General features: G+C 41.5%; 2 protein-coding genes across 3 annotated transcripts; both read left to right on the forward strand.

Annotated features, from left to right (window-relative positions):
• The first annotated feature begins 700 nt into the window (after positions 1 to 700).
• On the forward strand, positions 701 to 5,390 carry LOC306929095 (guanylyl cyclase-activating protein 1-like). Its single transcript, XM_079509486.1, has 4 exons — positions 701 to 960; positions 1,898 to 2,047; positions 2,873 to 2,963; positions 4,800 to 5,390. The coding sequence occupies exons 1-4, from the start codon at positions 763 to 765 to the stop codon at positions 4,925 to 4,927; spliced, it is 567 nt and encodes a 188-aa protein (XP_079365612.1). The 5' UTR covers positions 701 to 762; the 3' UTR covers positions 4,928 to 5,390.
• Positions 5,391 to 6,809: 1,419 nt separating this feature from the next.
• Positions 6,810 to 17,601, forward strand: LOC306929003 (interferon regulatory factor 6-like). 2 transcript variants are annotated; one of them, XM_079509330.1, is made up of 9 exons: positions 6,810 to 7,081; positions 11,625 to 11,817; positions 13,093 to 13,274; positions 13,961 to 14,156; positions 14,250 to 14,342; positions 14,523 to 14,828; positions 14,951 to 15,343; positions 15,450 to 15,568; positions 16,500 to 17,601. In XM_079509330.1, the coding sequence occupies exons 2-9, from the start codon at positions 11,652 to 11,654 to the stop codon at positions 16,728 to 16,730; spliced, it is 1,686 nt and encodes a 561-aa protein (XP_079365456.1). In that variant the 5' UTR covers positions 6,810 to 7,081; positions 11,625 to 11,651; the 3' UTR covers positions 16,731 to 17,601. The 2 variants fall into 2 exon arrangements, with proteins under 2 accessions (XP_079365456.1, XP_079365457.1); XM_079509331.1 differs by lacking the exon at positions 11,625 to 11,817.
• The last annotated feature ends 337 nt before the right edge of the window (positions 17,602 to 17,938 follow it).

Consider the following 17,938-nt stretch of genomic DNA (forward strand, 5'->3'; position numbering starts at 1 on the left):
AATCACACCTGTGAGTCATGTCTGCGGCACAGAGCTTGATGCTTTCAATGACATGCAAACCATGAACCATAACAGCTGGCATAAACAGATTGTTTTATTTTGTCATCAGTTGTCATCAGATGTCATCAATTTGTCATCTGCACTTGACAGTGTCGGCACTCGCCAGCAAGAAAGTGATGACATCATTATGACATCTCAAATTGGCATGGTTACTAGTAGAAAGTCGCTAGTAACCCTGTCAAGGGGAGATGACAATATTATGTGAGGACAAAGTGATGATATCCATCCCTTTGCCATTTTCTCATGGTTTATATATACTCCAGAAAATGCATATTATACCTTGATATAGTTTTGACATTATCAAGAGCTCGATAATGGGATCCTTTCATTATCAACTCTCCAGCTAGTAAAGAACTACTAAATAATTGATTAAATAATGTTTCTTAAATGCCTTTCTTAAAGATGAATCTGTGTTTGTCAGCCAATGTGCTGTACAAATTCACGTATGCATCACGTCTCTATTATTACCTCAGTATTCAGTAACAAGCAAAGGGGATTAGAAGTTTTGAGCTTTCCTCACAGGCGCACATCTGATTGGTTGTCCTGTCTTCCTCAGCACCACCACACTACTTGTAAACATATGCTGTGTTAATCTGCTCACGTACAATGGCACCATCAACACCGTGAACGCTTGTTGTTGTTGTTTTTTTGGCATGGTTGTCACTAGTGTGGTTTTCTCTTTTTCAATTTCAAAGAACAAACATGGGAAATAACAGTGGAGTTTCTCTGGAGGACCTATGTGCATGTGAGAGTCATCATTGGTACAGAAAGTTTATGACGGAATGCCCATCTGGAATGCTGACATTCTATGAGTTCAAGAAGTTCTTTGGATTGAAAAACTTAACACCAGCTTCAAATGCCTATGTTCAGTGCATGTTTTCAACGTTCGATATGAATAACGTAAGATACTTATTTTTTACATATTTACAAAGTTATTGTATATCTATTTGGAAATAATTAGTTAACCATGGATATTGTTTCAGAAGTTGAAGGCCATATGCTCATCATCTTCACAGAAGGACACATTCTATATAATATGTGCAGCGTTTTACAATTGTATCTTTTGATACCCACAAATAGGTTATGGACAGTAGGCTACAGTTCTACATTACATTACAAAACACTGATACAAATTGACCTCCTTATGTCATTTTTTTCCCGTTCTTTTCTTTTTGCAAAAGACAAAACTGGTCTTCATGGTTAGAGTAGACTAAGACCTACATCTTGAAATTGATTTCCATCATTACTATCATTTGAACAGTATCAGACAGTGTTTTGCTACAGTGTGAGTGGCTGCTGCTTACAGTATGTATTCAGCACAGAGTCTTGTTATCTCTGTAAATCTATCTGGGGAACAACAGCCTATTATGGGCTTATCCCACCCACTCCTTTCTTACACGGCTAACCTAGTCATATGACAGATGATGACCCATATTGCTAGCCATAGCCATTTTTATTACTGAAGATTGAAATAAAAATGAAATTAATGTGATCAGTATTGAAAAGTGAGAGATTGGCTGAATGCTGTTTTAATGATATGCCCATTTCAAAGCTATTTGAATGCATGCATAGCAAGAAGTTAAGTTCTTTTTTTGGTTCTTTTTTTTGTTTCAATTTTATTTTGCTTCATTAAAGACAAGGTTTAAAGACAAACCTCTCTATTTTTTATTTTTTTTGAGATGGGGGAAGACATGCAGTAAAGGCCGTGTCGGGCTCGGGAGTCGAACCCGCGGCACACTGCGACTGGATTACCAGTCGGGTGCCCAGACGGTTACGCCACCGCCTGGGCCGACAAACCTCTCTATTGATGAAATATGTGTTCTTTTTTGTTTTGTAGGATGGATTTATTGATTTCATGGAGTATGTAGCAGCTCTCAGCCTGGTGTTGAAGGGAGAGGTAAAACAGAAGCTACGCTGGTACTTTAAATTGTATGATGTTGATGGGAGTGGATGCATCGACCGTGAGGAGCTCCTTTTAATAATTAAGGTGAGAGTTGGTCTTCTTCTGTCATGTCAAACCTTGACTAATGCACTGGTTCTCAATGTCCGGCCCTGGGACCATGGGTCCAAATGGATATTTGTATTGTTTTCTGTAAGCCAAAGCGTCTTTGAGTAGGCCTCTTCGATGTCTCCCTTTTGACTGATACCTGTCCATTCAAACTCTAGACGGTCCCAAAGTCATTCGCGCAGTTGCGCCTTGGCAGCCGGCCCCACCTGGGCCCTAACTGGGCTGGCCCGAGGCCCCAACTGGCCTTACTAATAACTAAGCACACATTTTACGCCCTACCTGGCCCGAAAACGTCAATTAAGAAGAAATAAGAAAAAAAGGTCCATATGTGGGCACTCCCAGACCTGTTTTTTAGTGCGATCTATCTATCTATCTATCTATCTATCTATCTATCTATCCATCTATCCATCTATCCATCTATCCATCTATCCATCTATCCATCCATCCATCCATCCATCCATCTATCTATCTATCTATCTATCTATCTATCTATCTATCTATCTATCTATCTATCTTATTGTTGTAAATGATATCGCAATCGTATTGAGGCTATACATACATAGTTAATATTTAGCTGACACCTACTGGTTGAAAGAGATAACACAACCAACCTCAGATCATAAGCATTCCTTGGTTTACAATGCTAGTGCTACACTGACAACACTGAATATTGACATGTTTTTAACTCCTTTCTTCCTATGTTAGTCCATTCGTTTCTAATTGACCTCCTTTCTTCCTATGTTAGTCCATTCAACTCCTTTCTTCCTATGTTAGTCCATTCTAACTCCTTTCTTCCTATGTTAGTCCATTCGTGCAATCAATGGAAAGACTGATGAAATGTCAGCCGAGGACTTTTCCAACATGGTGTTTGACAAGATTGACACCAATGGAGATGGTAAGACATATTTATACACTTTCCACAGTATGACTTCGTTCTTATTACAACACCAAAATCCCTTTCTGCTATGAGCATAATGTTTAGTGTTTATAATTCATGTTGTGATCATAATATTGATTGATTAATGTGATTTTAGCTGATCTATCTCAAAGACTAAATAGCTTTGAGACGAAACGTTTCATTGTGGTAAACCTTTTTCAGAATGACTACAATGTTCAGTAAGAATATGCTTGCTTTTCAATAAACAAAACATTGCACTTACCTGAAATGTATAAAATTTGTTATGTACAGTATCCTTAATTGGTATTACTTTCCTAGTTTTCTAGCAAATCAAAAAGTTCAAAGTTATAAATAGTAGACTACACTCTTAAGTTACTCTTTGAGAAATTAATGGAAGTTCACTTGTCACTCTTTTGTCAGAATTTTGTGTCTGAAAGGATACCGGAGAACTCACCAGTTTTACTGACTCACCGCGGTTTAGTGCATTTTAGTTGTACTTCACCTTCATTTAAATTGCATTGAATTGAGAGAGAGAAGTTGTTTAGAGTTTACACTAGATGAAGTGGGAATGCTAAAGTTTAAACACCAAAGTACCGAAACAATGTAATTCATTAGTAAACAATATCCTGAATTGGTAGGCCTACTATCATTGGTATTTCACTCAACCTTTTATCATTGAATAGCTGACCATTTAATTGCACAAATTAATTTGATCACTTTGGAAATTAACTATAACATCTGTGGGTTTGACATACAACACTGATGAAGACAGCATGTTAGCATAACGATGAAGACATTGATGAAGAATTTTTGCTGCGGCGAGTTGGTAAACTGGCGAGTTCTCCGGATACAGTCTGAAATACTATACAGAAATTATCATCAGCAAATGGCTTGTAAATTCTACAAGACACTTTGTTCTTGAAATACTTTTAGACCGCAAGTGTTCTATGAACGGATACAGGGTAGGTGGGCACTAGGCAGGGACACCTGGGAACCATATTTTTGGCAAGACTAGACACCAGAAAAGGTGGGCACTGGGAAAATTGGGCACTAGGAAGACTGGGCACCTGAATTAGGATTTGTGTCCACAAGTGCATGTTTCTTAAAACCCCAAACACAACACAACAACATAAGGTCAAAAGTACAATGTAAGAGTTTATTTGCCAAAATAGTACTGAGGTCAAAAGTACATAATAACAGAGTATCAAAGTACAATATAAGAGTGTAGGCCTATTTGCCAAAATAGTAGTAGGCCTAATGATAAAAAAATAGAACAAACTGAGAAAATGGTAAAATACCAAAAACATTTCAGGATATCAAAACACACATTTAGTATCCAGCATTAATAAAGTATTCAATCACGGCAGTGCACCAGTGCACAGTGCCCACTCTTCTTGGTGCCCACATTTCCGGATGCCCACATTTCCCTAGTGCCCACTCTTCCGGTCACCCACATTTCCCTATAGTTCCCAGTCTTCCTGGTGCCCAGATTTCCCTAGTGTCCGCACTTCTCCACCCCAAAGTACCGACTCTTCCCGGTGCCCACAAGGCCCTAGCTAGTGCCCACTCTTCCAAATTCCCAGTTTTCCATAGTGCCCAAACTGTTTTGGTGCCCACCTTTCCTGTCATTTAACTTTTGTTAATCCAGGTGTGTGTGTGTGTGTGTGTGTGTGTGTGTGTGTGTGTGTGTGTGTGTGTGTGTGTGTGTGTGTGTGTGTGTGTGTGTGTGTGTGTGTGTGTGTGTGTGTGTGTGTGTGTGTGTGTGCGACTGTGCGTGCGTGCGTGCGTGCGTGCGTGCGTGCGTGCGTGCGTGCGTGCGTGCGTGCGTGTTAGGTGAGCTGTCCTATGAAGAGTTCATGGATGGGATTCAAAATGATGAGGAATTGCTCACAACATTAACAGAGAGTATGGATCTCACACACATTGTCGAGAAGATTGAAGCAGAGCGGACAGACCAGTAGTCCAGCTTTATGGTCCCTTAAGTCTGAATGTGCCAAAACGGAAAGAGTGCTGAGCAGCATTTTGGAAAGAGTCTTCACCAGTATAACAGGATATGGATTTAACCTATTTGCCCACAAGAAGTGTCCTTGTTCATATACATTTCATAGCCATCACATCATGTCATCAAACCAACACTGAATTCTTACATATTTCTGCATGCTATCATAGTAGGTCTACATTGTGTTAGCCTGTATAAAACACTTGAGATACATTATAATGGAAAGTGTATCCCTGTGTTGACCTGTAGGCTAATAGTCTTCTGAACATTGTTATTTTGTTGACCAATTTGCCCTTCAACATCTTGTTCATGCTGGCTATAACCACAGGTTTTTGAAATGCCAGTTTGTTTCAGAACTTTCAGTGCCCGTGTGTATGATTCACTGACGTATGATTCACTAAACATTACACTCATTCAGATTCACTGTGTAACCATAGCCTATATGTTAATGATTTGTATGGATTTTCTATCAGAATAAATCAACAACTATTCCATAATGGTTTTATTTGTCATTTTCTAGATTGTATTGACATTGAGTTTTTTCTTCCCTAAAGCAATAATGTATTCTGAATTATATTTATTATTATTATTATTATTATTATTATTATTATTATTATTATTATTATTATTATTATTATTATTATTCTACAGACATTTGTTATATAATGTACAATACTGTTTACATGTCTCCTCTGTCTCCACTGCCTCCAGCATTGTTACATTGTAACAGCCCTCACTGGAATTATATGAGCAAACTGAAATTTACATTTCAGTGTTTGCTTTTACAATTTGCTATATTGAACACAGTAGCCTAGCCTACGTCACAAACACGCACGTGAATTTGAGAGAATTCTAACAGATTAGGAGGCACATAAGGCAAGCAGCACTATAGGCTAGCTAGAGAGTATCCACTATAGAATTCTATCTAGGCCTAAATTGTATCACCTCAGGCCAGGGGCATCAACCCGTCACCCTCCTAAGCGCGCCCTGTGTGCGTGTGTTGTGTGTTGTGTGTGTGTGTGTGTGTGTGTGTGTGTGTGTGTGTGTGTGTGTGTGTGTGTGTGTGTGTGTGTGTGTGTGTGTGTGTGTGTTGTGCCGAAACTAGGGGATCACAGGAAATTGTCATTGTCATTTATAGTATGACTATAATCACCGGGACAACGGCCACGCGTGCTGTCGGCCGCGAGCAGTTTCAGGGTGGGGCATTACTATTATTAGACTCTCATCATCATCATCATCATCATCATATTACATATAGGTATGCCATCAATCTGCCTCATTTTATTTAATTATTATTTAATCCTATTATAAGATACAGCAGCTATGTGTGTCCTGTTATACGCTTTAATACTTTACAATTTGTTCTTTTTCCATTCTCCATTCAAAACTTGGATGCTTGTATGAAAAATAAACCCACCCCACTCGTTAGAGGGAAATAGGCTATAACTTGATATGTGTCAAGACTCAATAAGTTGAACATAACATAGCCTAAACTTTAGGCTATGTTATTGAATTTTATTGAGTTGTTTACTTTAGGCCCTAAAGTAAACAACTCAATAAAATTCTAATAATAACCAGTGTAAATGACAGTGAGCCTTTCTTCCCCCAGTTGGTAGTAGAAATAAAGGTGTGTTGGACAGAAATGCCGGATTTATATTTCGTCATACAGGCCTGAACGGAGTCGCACGCAGACAATAGCAGACCTCTAAGCTCACAACGCGTCGCCGATGAAACGCGCTGTGAGCTTGTAGGTCTGCTATTTACAATGCGCAACACCGTCGTGCGGCGAAGTAGTTGCAATGACGTCGCCGCAATACCTGAGTTTCGGTGAGGAAAGGGGGAGGGGCCAGCAGACTGAGTGGAAAACAGCCGTGTTTCACTGTTTCTCCTTCAGATACACACAGTGACTCACACACTGTGCCGGACACACGTCGGGTGTGTGTGTGTTGTTGTTGTTTGTTGTTTTTGTTTAGTTTCATTTATTTTACCATTGGAAGGAAGACAATTATTTCCCAAACTAAGGAAAGTTTAATTCTCATGATTCCTGTCGGTCAGAACAAGCTTGTAGGCGTAGGACTACAAGGAAAGACAAGTCCCACTTCCTGGTTGACCACAGGTATGTATGTTCTCTCTCTGACATCTATTATGTTCTGTTTTTCTGCGCCTTTTCACTTTGCTACGTTCTTTTGATCATTATGTTATAGATTTTTGATTGGCAACGTTGTAGCTATCTATTTCTATCCGCTATGTGGAACTTATATTTATGCTATTTATAAATGTATGTAGGGCCTATTAAAATAAAATCCTGATTTTGGAGCAGTTTGTAATGACACGGAACACCTGCAACATTGTGCACAGCAGCACAGTAGACTTTACTTTGTTTATAGGCTCTATGACATTTTCAGTGCCCCCTGTTTTAATTTATTTTGGCCTCAATTAATAAAAAACACCCGCACACCTCAATATTATATCTACTGTACTATTACTCCCAACATCGCACTGATCAATACTGGAGTATTTATTAACAGTTTGTAGAATTACAGTACATTTCAAGCACAACTCAATACCAAAACTGTTAACTGTGAGTGGACGAGACGACCCAATAAAGCATTACACTTGTTTACAAGAGGGTCCACTTCGTTCAATTCATCAAAACATTTAGAGACATACACTTCTATTTAGCCAAAGAACAGAACAGGAATTCATCATAAAGGAGGTAAAAAGGGAAAAGAAACATATACAGTGAGGGGGGAAAAGGGGTGTGGGGGGGATTCAGATTTTAAGGGGGCCAGTTTTGAATTGCAGCCGTCAAAGGATTCGCATGTCTTAATGACTGTTGGTAGGGCGTTCCACATTTTGGTGGCATAGGAGCGAAAATAATTGAGTATTTAGACGGGTACATGGGTATCTTCTTGGTGGTGTATCTAATCCGACCAGACCCATTGCAAGATGCTGTACTCTGTCGTCAAACCTAAGCCATTCCAGCTTGTCAAAGTGGGCAGGGGTTCGGGGGGTGAGGCCCAGTAGAAGCCTGACCAGTTTGTTTTGGGAAGTCTGGAGCCTTGTTTTAAGGGCCTTTGAGGTGCTGTGGTACCATGAGGTGCATGCATAGTCGAAGAAACCTTGTACGAGTGCTCCTGTTAGGGTCTTCAAGGTGTTTTTGTTGACCAGTGAGGAGATCCTGTATAGGAATCTTGTTCTTTGGTTGACTTTTTTGATCACATTGGTGGCCATTTTATCACCGGAAAGTTTTTCCTCCAGGATGGAACCTAGGTACTAGGTAGGTAATTTCATCTTTTCGTGTGATAATATTGTCACCCACCCACTCTAACCAAGAAGCCATCTGCCTAGCTGAGATTACTATTTGATCCAAAAAGAATGGATTCAGTTTTTCCCAGGTGTAAAGATAGTTTGTTATCAGCGAGCCAGGTGCAGATTCTACCAAGTTCAGTGCTGAGGGCCTTTTCAACCTGCAGTTTGTTCCTGTCCGAGACTAGCAGTGCTGAGTCATCTGTGAACAGGAACAAGTTGCAGTCACAAGCTGATGTCATGTCGTTTACACATAGGAACAGTAAAGGCCCTAGTATGCTTCCTTGTGGAACGCCACAGCTCACTGGGAGGGGGGGGGGTCACGCTGTCAAAAGCCTTTTGGAGGTCCAGGAGGCGACGATGGAAGGCTCGTCTGAGGACGACCTAGAGAGAGCATGACCATGCCGCAGTATTTGCCAGCATCCACCTCATGTTTGATGTGGTCACTCAAATAGACTCCCGCCTTTACTGCATGTCTTCCCCCCATCTCTCTCTCCCCATTTCCTGTCAGCCTACTGTCTGTCCCTCCATACAAAAATATAAAATATAGGCGAAAGCAAAAAATAAAATAGAAATAGGGCGGTAGTTGCCGGTGTCTAATTTGCTCCCTTTCTTGTGCACGGGGGTTACTTTGGCCAGTTTGAAATCTTGGGGGACCTGACCCTGTTTGATGGAGAGGTTTATTATGTGGGTGATGATTGGAGCTATAGAGCTGGCCGAGTCTGAGGAATTTGGAGGGAATATTGTCATGGCCAGTGGCCTTGTGGTAGCCTGGTTAATAAACCAGACCGAATCAGCCGTTGGCAAAAAAAAGTTGCCTACCAGCGGATTACGGTCTGGCGAGGCTCAGTAGCACGCCTCTTTCCTACAGCAGAGAACAGGTCGGACCAATCGGGACACGGTATGCAATATAGGCGGGCTTTGGTACAGTGACGTTCAATGCTTGAGACCTTTGACTGACAGTAGCTCTGACCAATTGCGTCAAAGAGAAAATGTTCCCCGGGAAATGAAATCCAAGTGGAGCCAGCCCAGACTGATATACCGCGACAGTGTTGTGTGATATTAGTCTGGCTTATTAGCCAGGCTAGCCTTGTGGGGTTGAAGGGCACTCCGTTTTTGAGTGGTGTAAACCACTCCAACAACTGGCTTTGTACCCGTGTACCCGTGTTCGTACCAAAACAATTAGCATGGTTACTATGGTCACTGACATTACGTCAGACCACAGCTGATCAGGCTATATAAGTCCTTGCACCACTCAGTTCACACGGGTGTGATTTATTTTAAGTACCTCCTCAGTTGTTACCGTTGTCAGCTTAAAATCATCTTTACAAACACCTAGGTTTTTGTAGAAGGCTTTGATGTGCTCTACACCAAACGCCCAGAGTGGGAGGGCCACCCTCCCCTTTTTGCAAAAAAAATAAATAATAATGACGTTTAGAAGATTTAGAACACTTTCCTGGGGGGTCTAATGTGTGTAATTTGTGGTTTTAGATATTGTAGATTTTAGCAGTGAGCCCAGTGTCCATGATGGACACTGGGCTCACTTACTTCCTGGACTACAATTCCCATAATGCTTTGTTGCACTGCTCCTCCTTGTGGATAGGGGGAGGGCTGGCTTACTGAGACAACATGTAGTCCTCCTAGATGTAGTCCAGGAAGTTATTGAGCCCCAACATATCTAAAACCACATATTACACACACAAAGACCCCCAGGAAAGTGTTCTAAATCTTCTAAACGTCATTAACATATATTTTTTGCAAAAAGGGTGAAATTTCCCTTTTAATAACCAGCATTGTTGCAATGTTTAAAGAAGATGTTAAGTAGTTGCTTGTCAGTGATATGGGTCAGCTTGTCAGTGATATGGGTGTTCGATTTGATGTTTATGTTTGTAAACCTGGTTTTTAGTTTCTGACCGCAGCCTAGCTGGTTGTTTAGTAGCTCCAGAGCTCCCGAGGATTGTTTTTGTTTTCCTCAGCTTTATCATTGATAAAGTTTATTTTTGGGGATTTGGGCATGGCAGTTACAATGTTTCTGAGCTTGTTTCGTTGGGTTTTTAGGATGCCCAGTTGGGTTTGCCGTTTTTTTTACCGTTGTTCCTCATTCCCCCATACCCTTATTCTTTCTGTTCAGTCTTAAATGTTCATTTGGACCATTTGTCCTCCATTAGTTCTTCCTGCAGCCTCAGACGGTGTGTCAGTTTCTCCATGAGATGTATCTCCTGAATCAACTCCTCCCATTGTCCCTGTGTTGGATTCTCTCTGGCTTTCATTGCAGTCAGTATGTCCGAATTCATGTTGTTTAGTACTGATGTAAATTTGAAGCCAAGCCATGCTTCTTCGACTAGTGGGCTCCCGAGCTCATCAGACCAATCCAAACTCTCCAGTTCTTGGTTAAAGGCCTCACTAGAGTAGGTTTTGAGGTCCCTAGATATGACTGTTTTGTGACAGCCGGTCTTTAGTTTTAGTTTTTTGCGAGTACAGAAAATCATAAAATTATCGCTAAGTCTGCATACAATAACCCCTTTCTTGGAGATTCTGGATTTGTCCGAGGTAAGGATGAGATCAATGGTGGTTTGAGTAGAGTCACACACCCCTGCAAAATGCTTCTTGTTATTATCCATTTAAAAGTTAGGCTATAAATCACCCAAATCCATTTCAGTCCATTTGTTCACCGAGTGTCAATTATCTAATGTAATCCTGGGTGCTACACTTCCTCTGCCAACCTGGGGGGGGGCAGCGGAATGAGCAGTCCAAGCTGCTTATTTTCACCTGACATGGGAGAGTTTCCCCGACCGGACGTAGCGCGTGGAAGGAACACATTATTCCGACCAGTTCCTTTCCCCTCCATCAGGTGCCCCGGCTGGCCAGGGGGAGGTAGTTTAGAGACCAGGATTACTGCATGTTTTTGTGAGGGTACATACCCTAGGGAACACAGGGGAGAACATGCAAATTCAACACAGAAAGGCCCTTTCGCCAACCCCACCTCGGGTATGTGCACTGATGACACGGAGGAGGGAACACGCCCACAGCGTCCCCAGCGGGAATCGAACCCAGGACCTTTTAGCTGTGAGGCGACAGCACTACTGACTGTGCCACCGTGACCCCCTAACAATGCACTATGCTGATGCTTTAAGTACTGTAAAGCTGATGCTTTACAGTACAGCACAATCGGCACATGGTAACTTGTTTTATAGATAATAAAATGTGAGTGCTTGTAAGGACTGTCAATACAGCTTCGAAAAGTTATTCACCCACAATTCATGATTTATAGTCGGTGCAGAAACATGTACGAGTCAGCCTTCTATTTTTGTTTTGATAGCTGATCTATTCTTGACTCATTCCCAACTCAGGTACCTACCAGCCCCTATCCTAATATTATGTGGTCCCCTGCTGGCTCAGAGCATTCCATGCAACCCTCTTCAGTGGAGGTCTGGCCCAAAGAGGAGACAAATAAGGTCTTGCCCAAAGAGGAGAAAAATAAGGTCTGGCCCAAAGAGGAGCCAGTGGAAATGCCCATGAAGATGCAGTCGGGCCAACTACATGGTAACTTGTTCTGATGTACAGTATTCATGGTTGAGTTTAAAACAGCCCAGAGGTATGGAGGCCATTGCAGGGCTGTAGATTTCTGTGGGGGTCATCCCTATGTTCCCAGGATGTTAGTGTTAGAGGTAGGGTTGTAAGCTGGAACATAATAGAACCTGGGGAAGATGTTTGTATACGCTCCCGTTCTGTCTGTGGAGCTGTTTTTCTGAAGCTTTTTTGATAATAGAGCATTAGACCGCAGGGACTTTTTTTCCAATTACCGTATATCCTTTTAGACTAAGTGTATGACTGTACTGTTAACATTTTTTTTTTTTAATTTAATGTATTTTTATTGAGGCTCTGAGATTTCACAACTGTTCAATCACAATTCAATGTATATAGAACCACATTTTTCTTTTTTCAACATAACATAGGAAAACAACAAGAACCACAATACGGACATTACAATGCACAGACAAAAAACAAACAAACACACAAAAAAAGACAAAACGAGTACACCACAGTCTTGACATGATTACATTACAGTCTTTGTTATTCACTACCGTTCAATAAGGTACATTGAAGCACAGTCAAGAAGGGTCCACTGTATCTAAGACTGGTTCCCATACCTTTGTGAACCCTTCCATGTTATCACGGAGGAGATAAGTCAGTTTCTCCAGAGGAACCACAGTCATTACCTCCTTGTACCAATCATCCAGTGTAGGAACGTCTCTATGAATCCAAAGCTTGAGTATAGTCTTCCTCGCTATGTATAAGAGTATTCCAACCAATTTGGCGTTGTGTCTGGTCCTTGCACTGGATACCTTAGCTGCTAGTACACACTGGAGAGGTGACAAGTTCAAATTATATCCAAGCAAGGTGTCCAGCTCATTCTTCACCTCATTCCAAAACACCTGTATCTTAGTACATTTCCAAAGCATATGTGCATATGTACCAACTTCTGTGTCACATTTATTACAGTTAGGAGAGCTGAAACCAAGCTTGCTTCTCAGTAGAGGTGTATAATGGAGTCTGTGTAAAATTTTGAATTGTCTTTCTCTATCATTATTGCAACTCAAAATAGTAAGTGTATTTCCTATAATTGTTGTCCAAGTATTGTCTTCTATCTGACATTCCAAGTCAATCTGCCACTGCCTTCGAATATGATCAGTGGAGTGGTTTGAACTTATATCAAAACATTCATACAGATAGGAAATAAATCTTACTGTTAACATTTCTGACTAATAAAGTATTCAATTACCAAACAAGAACATCTTTGTACAATTGCACCCCCAGCTGAAGGCATGTCAAACACTCCACGCCGTGTGCGACTCAAGCCCTGGCTGGTGGCTCAAGTGGACAGTGGGCTATATCCAGGATTGGTGTGGATGGACCGGGAAACCATGCGCTTCAGGATCCCCTGGAAACATGCTACACGCCACACACCACAGCACGAGGAAGAAAACACCATCTTTAAGGTGATTACTGTAACTATAACAGCCTATATCCATGCAATTGTTATCTCATCTGGAGCAGAAGGAGTTCACTGACAATTGGACACCAACCCGGGGGAGCTGGTGATCGAACCGGGAAACTTCCGATCCCTAAGCAGCCAATCTATCTGAGCCACTGCTGCCCCCTCTCTAGACAATGAAGAACTTGGAGACTTGGGGAAAAATTAAAATACACAACTTAAAATAACTAACATTTGAGTAAATCACAAACCATGCAATGAGGCGAACAGTGGCTATGTTGTGAGACTGTGTACTGTCCATCAAGAACAACATATAATATAATAATTCAATTCACAGTTAGAGGTGTATATAAACAACTTAAATGCAATCGATACAACTAAGGATTAACAATCCCCCCTTTTATTCTTATTTTGGTAATTTAGTTTATTCTATTTTGTTATTTGTTTCCCTCTATTTCTTATTTGTATGAGGTCATTAATTAATCTATGAGTGAGAGAGGCTGGGTAATTGTTGGGGTTTGTTTTGTTGTACGGTACTTGCCGTTTCTTTTTTGTTTTGTTCAGGGTTTTTTTCTGTTCTGTATGTGGTTATGTATGTCTTGTAATTTGTAAAGGAAAAAAAGTATATTAAAAAAGAACAACCTAATGTATATATTTAAACGTGATGTTTATCTTCCCTTTAATCTTCAGGCATGGGCATTGGAGACAGGAAAGTTCCGAGAGGGGATTGATGAAGCCGATCCTGCCAAGTGGAAAGCGCAGCTTCGTTGTGCCCTGAACAAAAGTCGTGAATTCAACCTCATCTATGATGGTACCAAAGAGGTCCCCTTGAATCCACTGAAGATATATGATGTCTGTGACATTCCACAGCCTCTCAGTAACCCAGGTGGAAATCTACTCTCTCATAATATGAAGAAGACCAGATCAGTACTACGGACCGGAGACTTAACATTCTGTACATTCTTGTCTCATTATTCAGGATCCTCAGATCCTGGTTCTTGGACGTATGAAGTTGGTGAGGAAGATGTTCCAGGAACCCCAGAGTCTCTCCCTGCATACCCATCATCCAATGGTCAGTAAAAGGTCTTTATTCGTCCCTCTAAATAAAATGTGAGTGCTTGTAAGGACTGTCAATACAGCTTCGAAAAGTTATTCACCCACAATTCATGATTTATAGTCGGTGCAGAAACATGTACGAGTCAGCCTTCTATTTTTGTTTTGATGATCTATTCTTGACTCATTCCCAACTCAGGTACCAGCCCCTATCCTAATATTATGTGGTCCCCTGCTGGCTCAGAGCATTCCATGCAACCCTCTTCAGTGGAGGTCTGGCCCAAAGAGGAGACAAATAAGGTCTGGCCCAAAGAGGAGCCAATTAAGGTCTGGCCCAAAGAGGAGACAAATAAGGTCTGGCCCAAAGAGGAGCCACTGGAAATGCCCATGGAGATGCAGTCGGACCCACTGGTTGAAATGACCCCCGCTCCTCCCATAATGCAGCCCCCTCCCATGATTGAGGGCATGTTTGCCTCCCCAGAAATGTGGATCAGTTCTCTTCCAAGTAAGTTCTTTTAGTCCGAGTACAGAGAAAGAAAATGTTAGAATGTATTGACTACATGTTAACATAACTCTGGAGATCAATGGATTGTGTGTACAGTATGCTAATCTGACTCTGTCTCACAGTGACTGACTTGGAGGTGCAGCACTATTATCGGGGGAAGGAGGTGTGTCCCATGGTGACAGTCAGTAATCCCCATGGCTGCCGGCTGTTCTACGGTGACCTGGGCCCAATGGTTAACCAGGAGGAACTGTTTGGGCCTGTGAGCCTGGAGCAGCTACGCTTCCCCACTACAGAGAATATAACTAACGAGAAGCAGAGGATCTTCACTAGCCGCCTGCTGGATGTCATGGACAGAGGACTGATCCTGGAGGTCAGTGGCCATGATATCTATGCAATCCGCCTCTGCCAGTGCAAAGTGTATTGGTCTGGCCCCTGTGCACCCAACCCCAATGCACCCAACCTCATAGAGCGTCAGCGAAAGATCAAGCTCTTCGACCTGGAGTCTTTTCTCGGTGGTGAGTGAGCCTCTGTACTGTAACCTATTAATATTTGATTGTGCTCAATTCAGTTGAAAACACACTGAAGTGTACAATTCTAACGGGGTTCATGTGTGACCTGCAGGTCTGATTGCACATCAGCGGGGCCAGACAGCAAGCCCCCCTCAGTTTGACATAAATCTGTGTTTTGGAGAAGAGTGGCCTGACAGCAGGCCAAGGGAGCGGAAACTCATCATGGTTCAGGTGAGACTTTTTTTTTGGGAAAAGTGCAAGGACCACTTGTATAAAGCATATTAGGTAAGATTCCCCAGAAAAAAATATCTCAAGTAATTCTTTGCTTATATTCGGTATAACAATCAGATGTTTCCTTCTTCAATTTCATCATTATCCAAACTACAATAGATGTGCATCTAGTATCCAATCCGGTGTGCTGTCATACTCTGAAGAAGGCTGTGGGGCCACTAAGGATGCTTCTACACTGTGTAGAGTCACAAAGATGCTCTTCCTGGTTTTTAGACAGCTGCAGCGTCGGCCAGAAAACTGGAAACTCTTTGCCCCCGCGTCAAGTTGCAGCTTGGGTGGAGCTTAATTTCCATCCACCAGCTGTCTAAAAACCATGAAGAGACTCCTACCACTCGCGGCAAGAAGCATCTTTGTGAATCTACTGTGTGGATGCAGTCTAAGCGTGGGTTATCCCAATCACAGTTTTGAGCTCAATTCAATGATGAGATGGCCATCTCAAAGGCTTTTTAACATTTAGTTTTTTTCTCCTTTGTTGCCCGTTTTGACTTTTGAGTCCCCAACTAAAGTGCACCTTCATTATATGGTACTTTTTGGACTTCAGGGCACTCCAGACCCTTTCTTTTTTTGTGCTGTCTGCTTCAAATAACTTCATTGACATTGTCAACCAGTAGATAACACTAGTGTCTACATTTCTCAATCGAAGAGGAGGGAGACCACCTCCCAATTGCAGATGTGCTAATGGTTATATTGTACTCTGCCATACAGATTGGTGTTTTATTTAAGTCCAATAAGTCTTGGATTGTAGCTATAGGTGAAATCTTAAGCAGAAAAAGAAAAACATAACCAGCCACAGATTACAATTTTTTGGGGTTTGTTCCAAGCTCATATACTGTGATTGACAGCTCCCATCTTCCTCCTCTGCTCTGTACAGATCATTCCAGTGGTGGCTCGAATGATAAGTGAGATGTTTTCCGGAGATAACACACGATCCTTTGACAGTGGCAGTGTTCGCCTGCAGATTTCCATCCCAGACATCAAGGACAACATAGTGACTCACCTAAAGCAGCTTTACTGCCTGCTGCAAACCCACCAGGGCCACGAGAGTTGGCCTACTTTGCCCCCTGGGTCAAGGCTTAACATTACTCAGGCTTTACAGGCCTAGTGAGGCAGCTCACATGGGTCCTACAGGCCCCCGTACAACACAGCTCACTTGCGCTGGTCACTGGAATTTAACTGACACATTGCTAGCATGAGTGACACTTAACAGTAGCTAGCAAAGAGTGTGTTAATGTATACAGACATGCACAATATAGTATGTCTATTATTTAGCCTTTCACTTGTTTCATGTGTTTGTATAGGAATATGCTACTAGGATTTGTTCCCCGCATCATGTGTGCAGGGACTAGAGAAGGAATACAGGTACCGGTAGGTGTCTTTTGGGGCCAAAGTCCTGCTTGCTAAAGGCAACAGTTAATCAGTTACAGACAACCCTGTGGCCTTATTTATGTAAAACGAGTCAGTGACTTCTGTATTAGCACAGTGCATAATATTTCCCAGTGGGTATTGTTCATGAAAGGTTGCATGCATGAAATGTAAAGGTTTGTGAAGCATATATTGTTTTGCAGGTTGAACTCCACATGAATTGTTTCTTTAGCCATTCATGTATTTTTCTGTCTGCTCATATTTAAAGTTTGACATTCCATTTTTCTGTGTAGTGGACTTATCAAAATTTTACAAAACCGATTATTTTATGGTGCCTCTGGTAACTTGGTGTGCCATTTCCCCCTTTAGCTCTTTGTTTTTCCATTTATACTTAAGATATTTTTGTATGCATTCTCCTACAGTATATGATATTTTAGCCATTTAGTTTGTTCAGGGCCAAAATCTTAAAGAGAATGATATAACTGGATCTGTTATGGAATAGCTGTCACTTCACTTTGGATGCTGAACTGTTTAATGGCCAGTTGAATGTCAACACTTTAACCTATGATCAGTTTTTATTTTATCAAATAAATAAAAAAAATATCAATGAGTATTTGATCAATTCATTCAATTTTAGCTGAAGTTCCAAAAGAAACTAATAAACTTGTAATGAGTTGGTGTGAGTTAATGTGCTGTGTGCTTATGGCCTGAAGCACATCTTCCACTTGATGTTGAAATCAATGATTGTGCCTGCTGAAACGGAATGCTGGATCGTGGACAGGGATTCCGCCTGGGCTATCCTCACAATGCTTGCATATTGCCCAGTGTGTGACTGTGTGTGTGCGTGCGCTTGTGCGTGTATCTATGTATCTATCATGGCTGATGCGGTTCTGTTGTCTTGAAGCAGATCATCTGCTTCAGATGATGTCTGTTTACAGTACCAGGGAT

This window comes from Electrona antarctica (genome assembly GCF_951216825.1).
Source record: "Electrona antarctica genome assembly, chromosome: 9".
Lineage (NCBI taxonomy): Eukaryota > Metazoa > Chordata > Actinopteri > Myctophiformes > Myctophidae > Electrona > Electrona antarctica.

Bases quoted from the DNA above. Each gene is read 5' to 3' on its own strand.
- LOC306929095 (XM_079509486.1), top strand. From the start codon at position 763: ATGGGAAATAACAGTGGAGTTTCTCTGGAGGACCTATGTGCATGTGAG. The intron at 2,048-2,872 runs GTGAGAGTTGGT...TTCCTATGTTAG, and splicing joins AGCTCCTTTTAATAATTAAG to TCCATTCGTGCAATCAATGG. The intron at 2,964-4,799 runs GTAAGACATATT...CGTGCGTGTTAG, and splicing joins GATTGACACCAATGGAGATG to GTGAGCTGTCCTATGAAGAG.
- LOC306929003 (XM_079509330.1), top strand. From the start codon at position 11,652: ATGTGGTCCCCTGCTGGCTCAGAGCATTCCATGCAACCCTCTTCAGTG. The intron at 14,829-14,950 runs GTAAGTTCTTTT...TCTGTCTCACAG, and splicing joins GTGGATCAGTTCTCTTCCAA to TGACTGACTTGGAGGTGCAG. The intron at 15,569-16,499 runs GTGAGACTTTTT...TGCTCTGTACAG, and splicing joins GGAAACTCATCATGGTTCAG to ATCATTCCAGTGGTGGCTCG.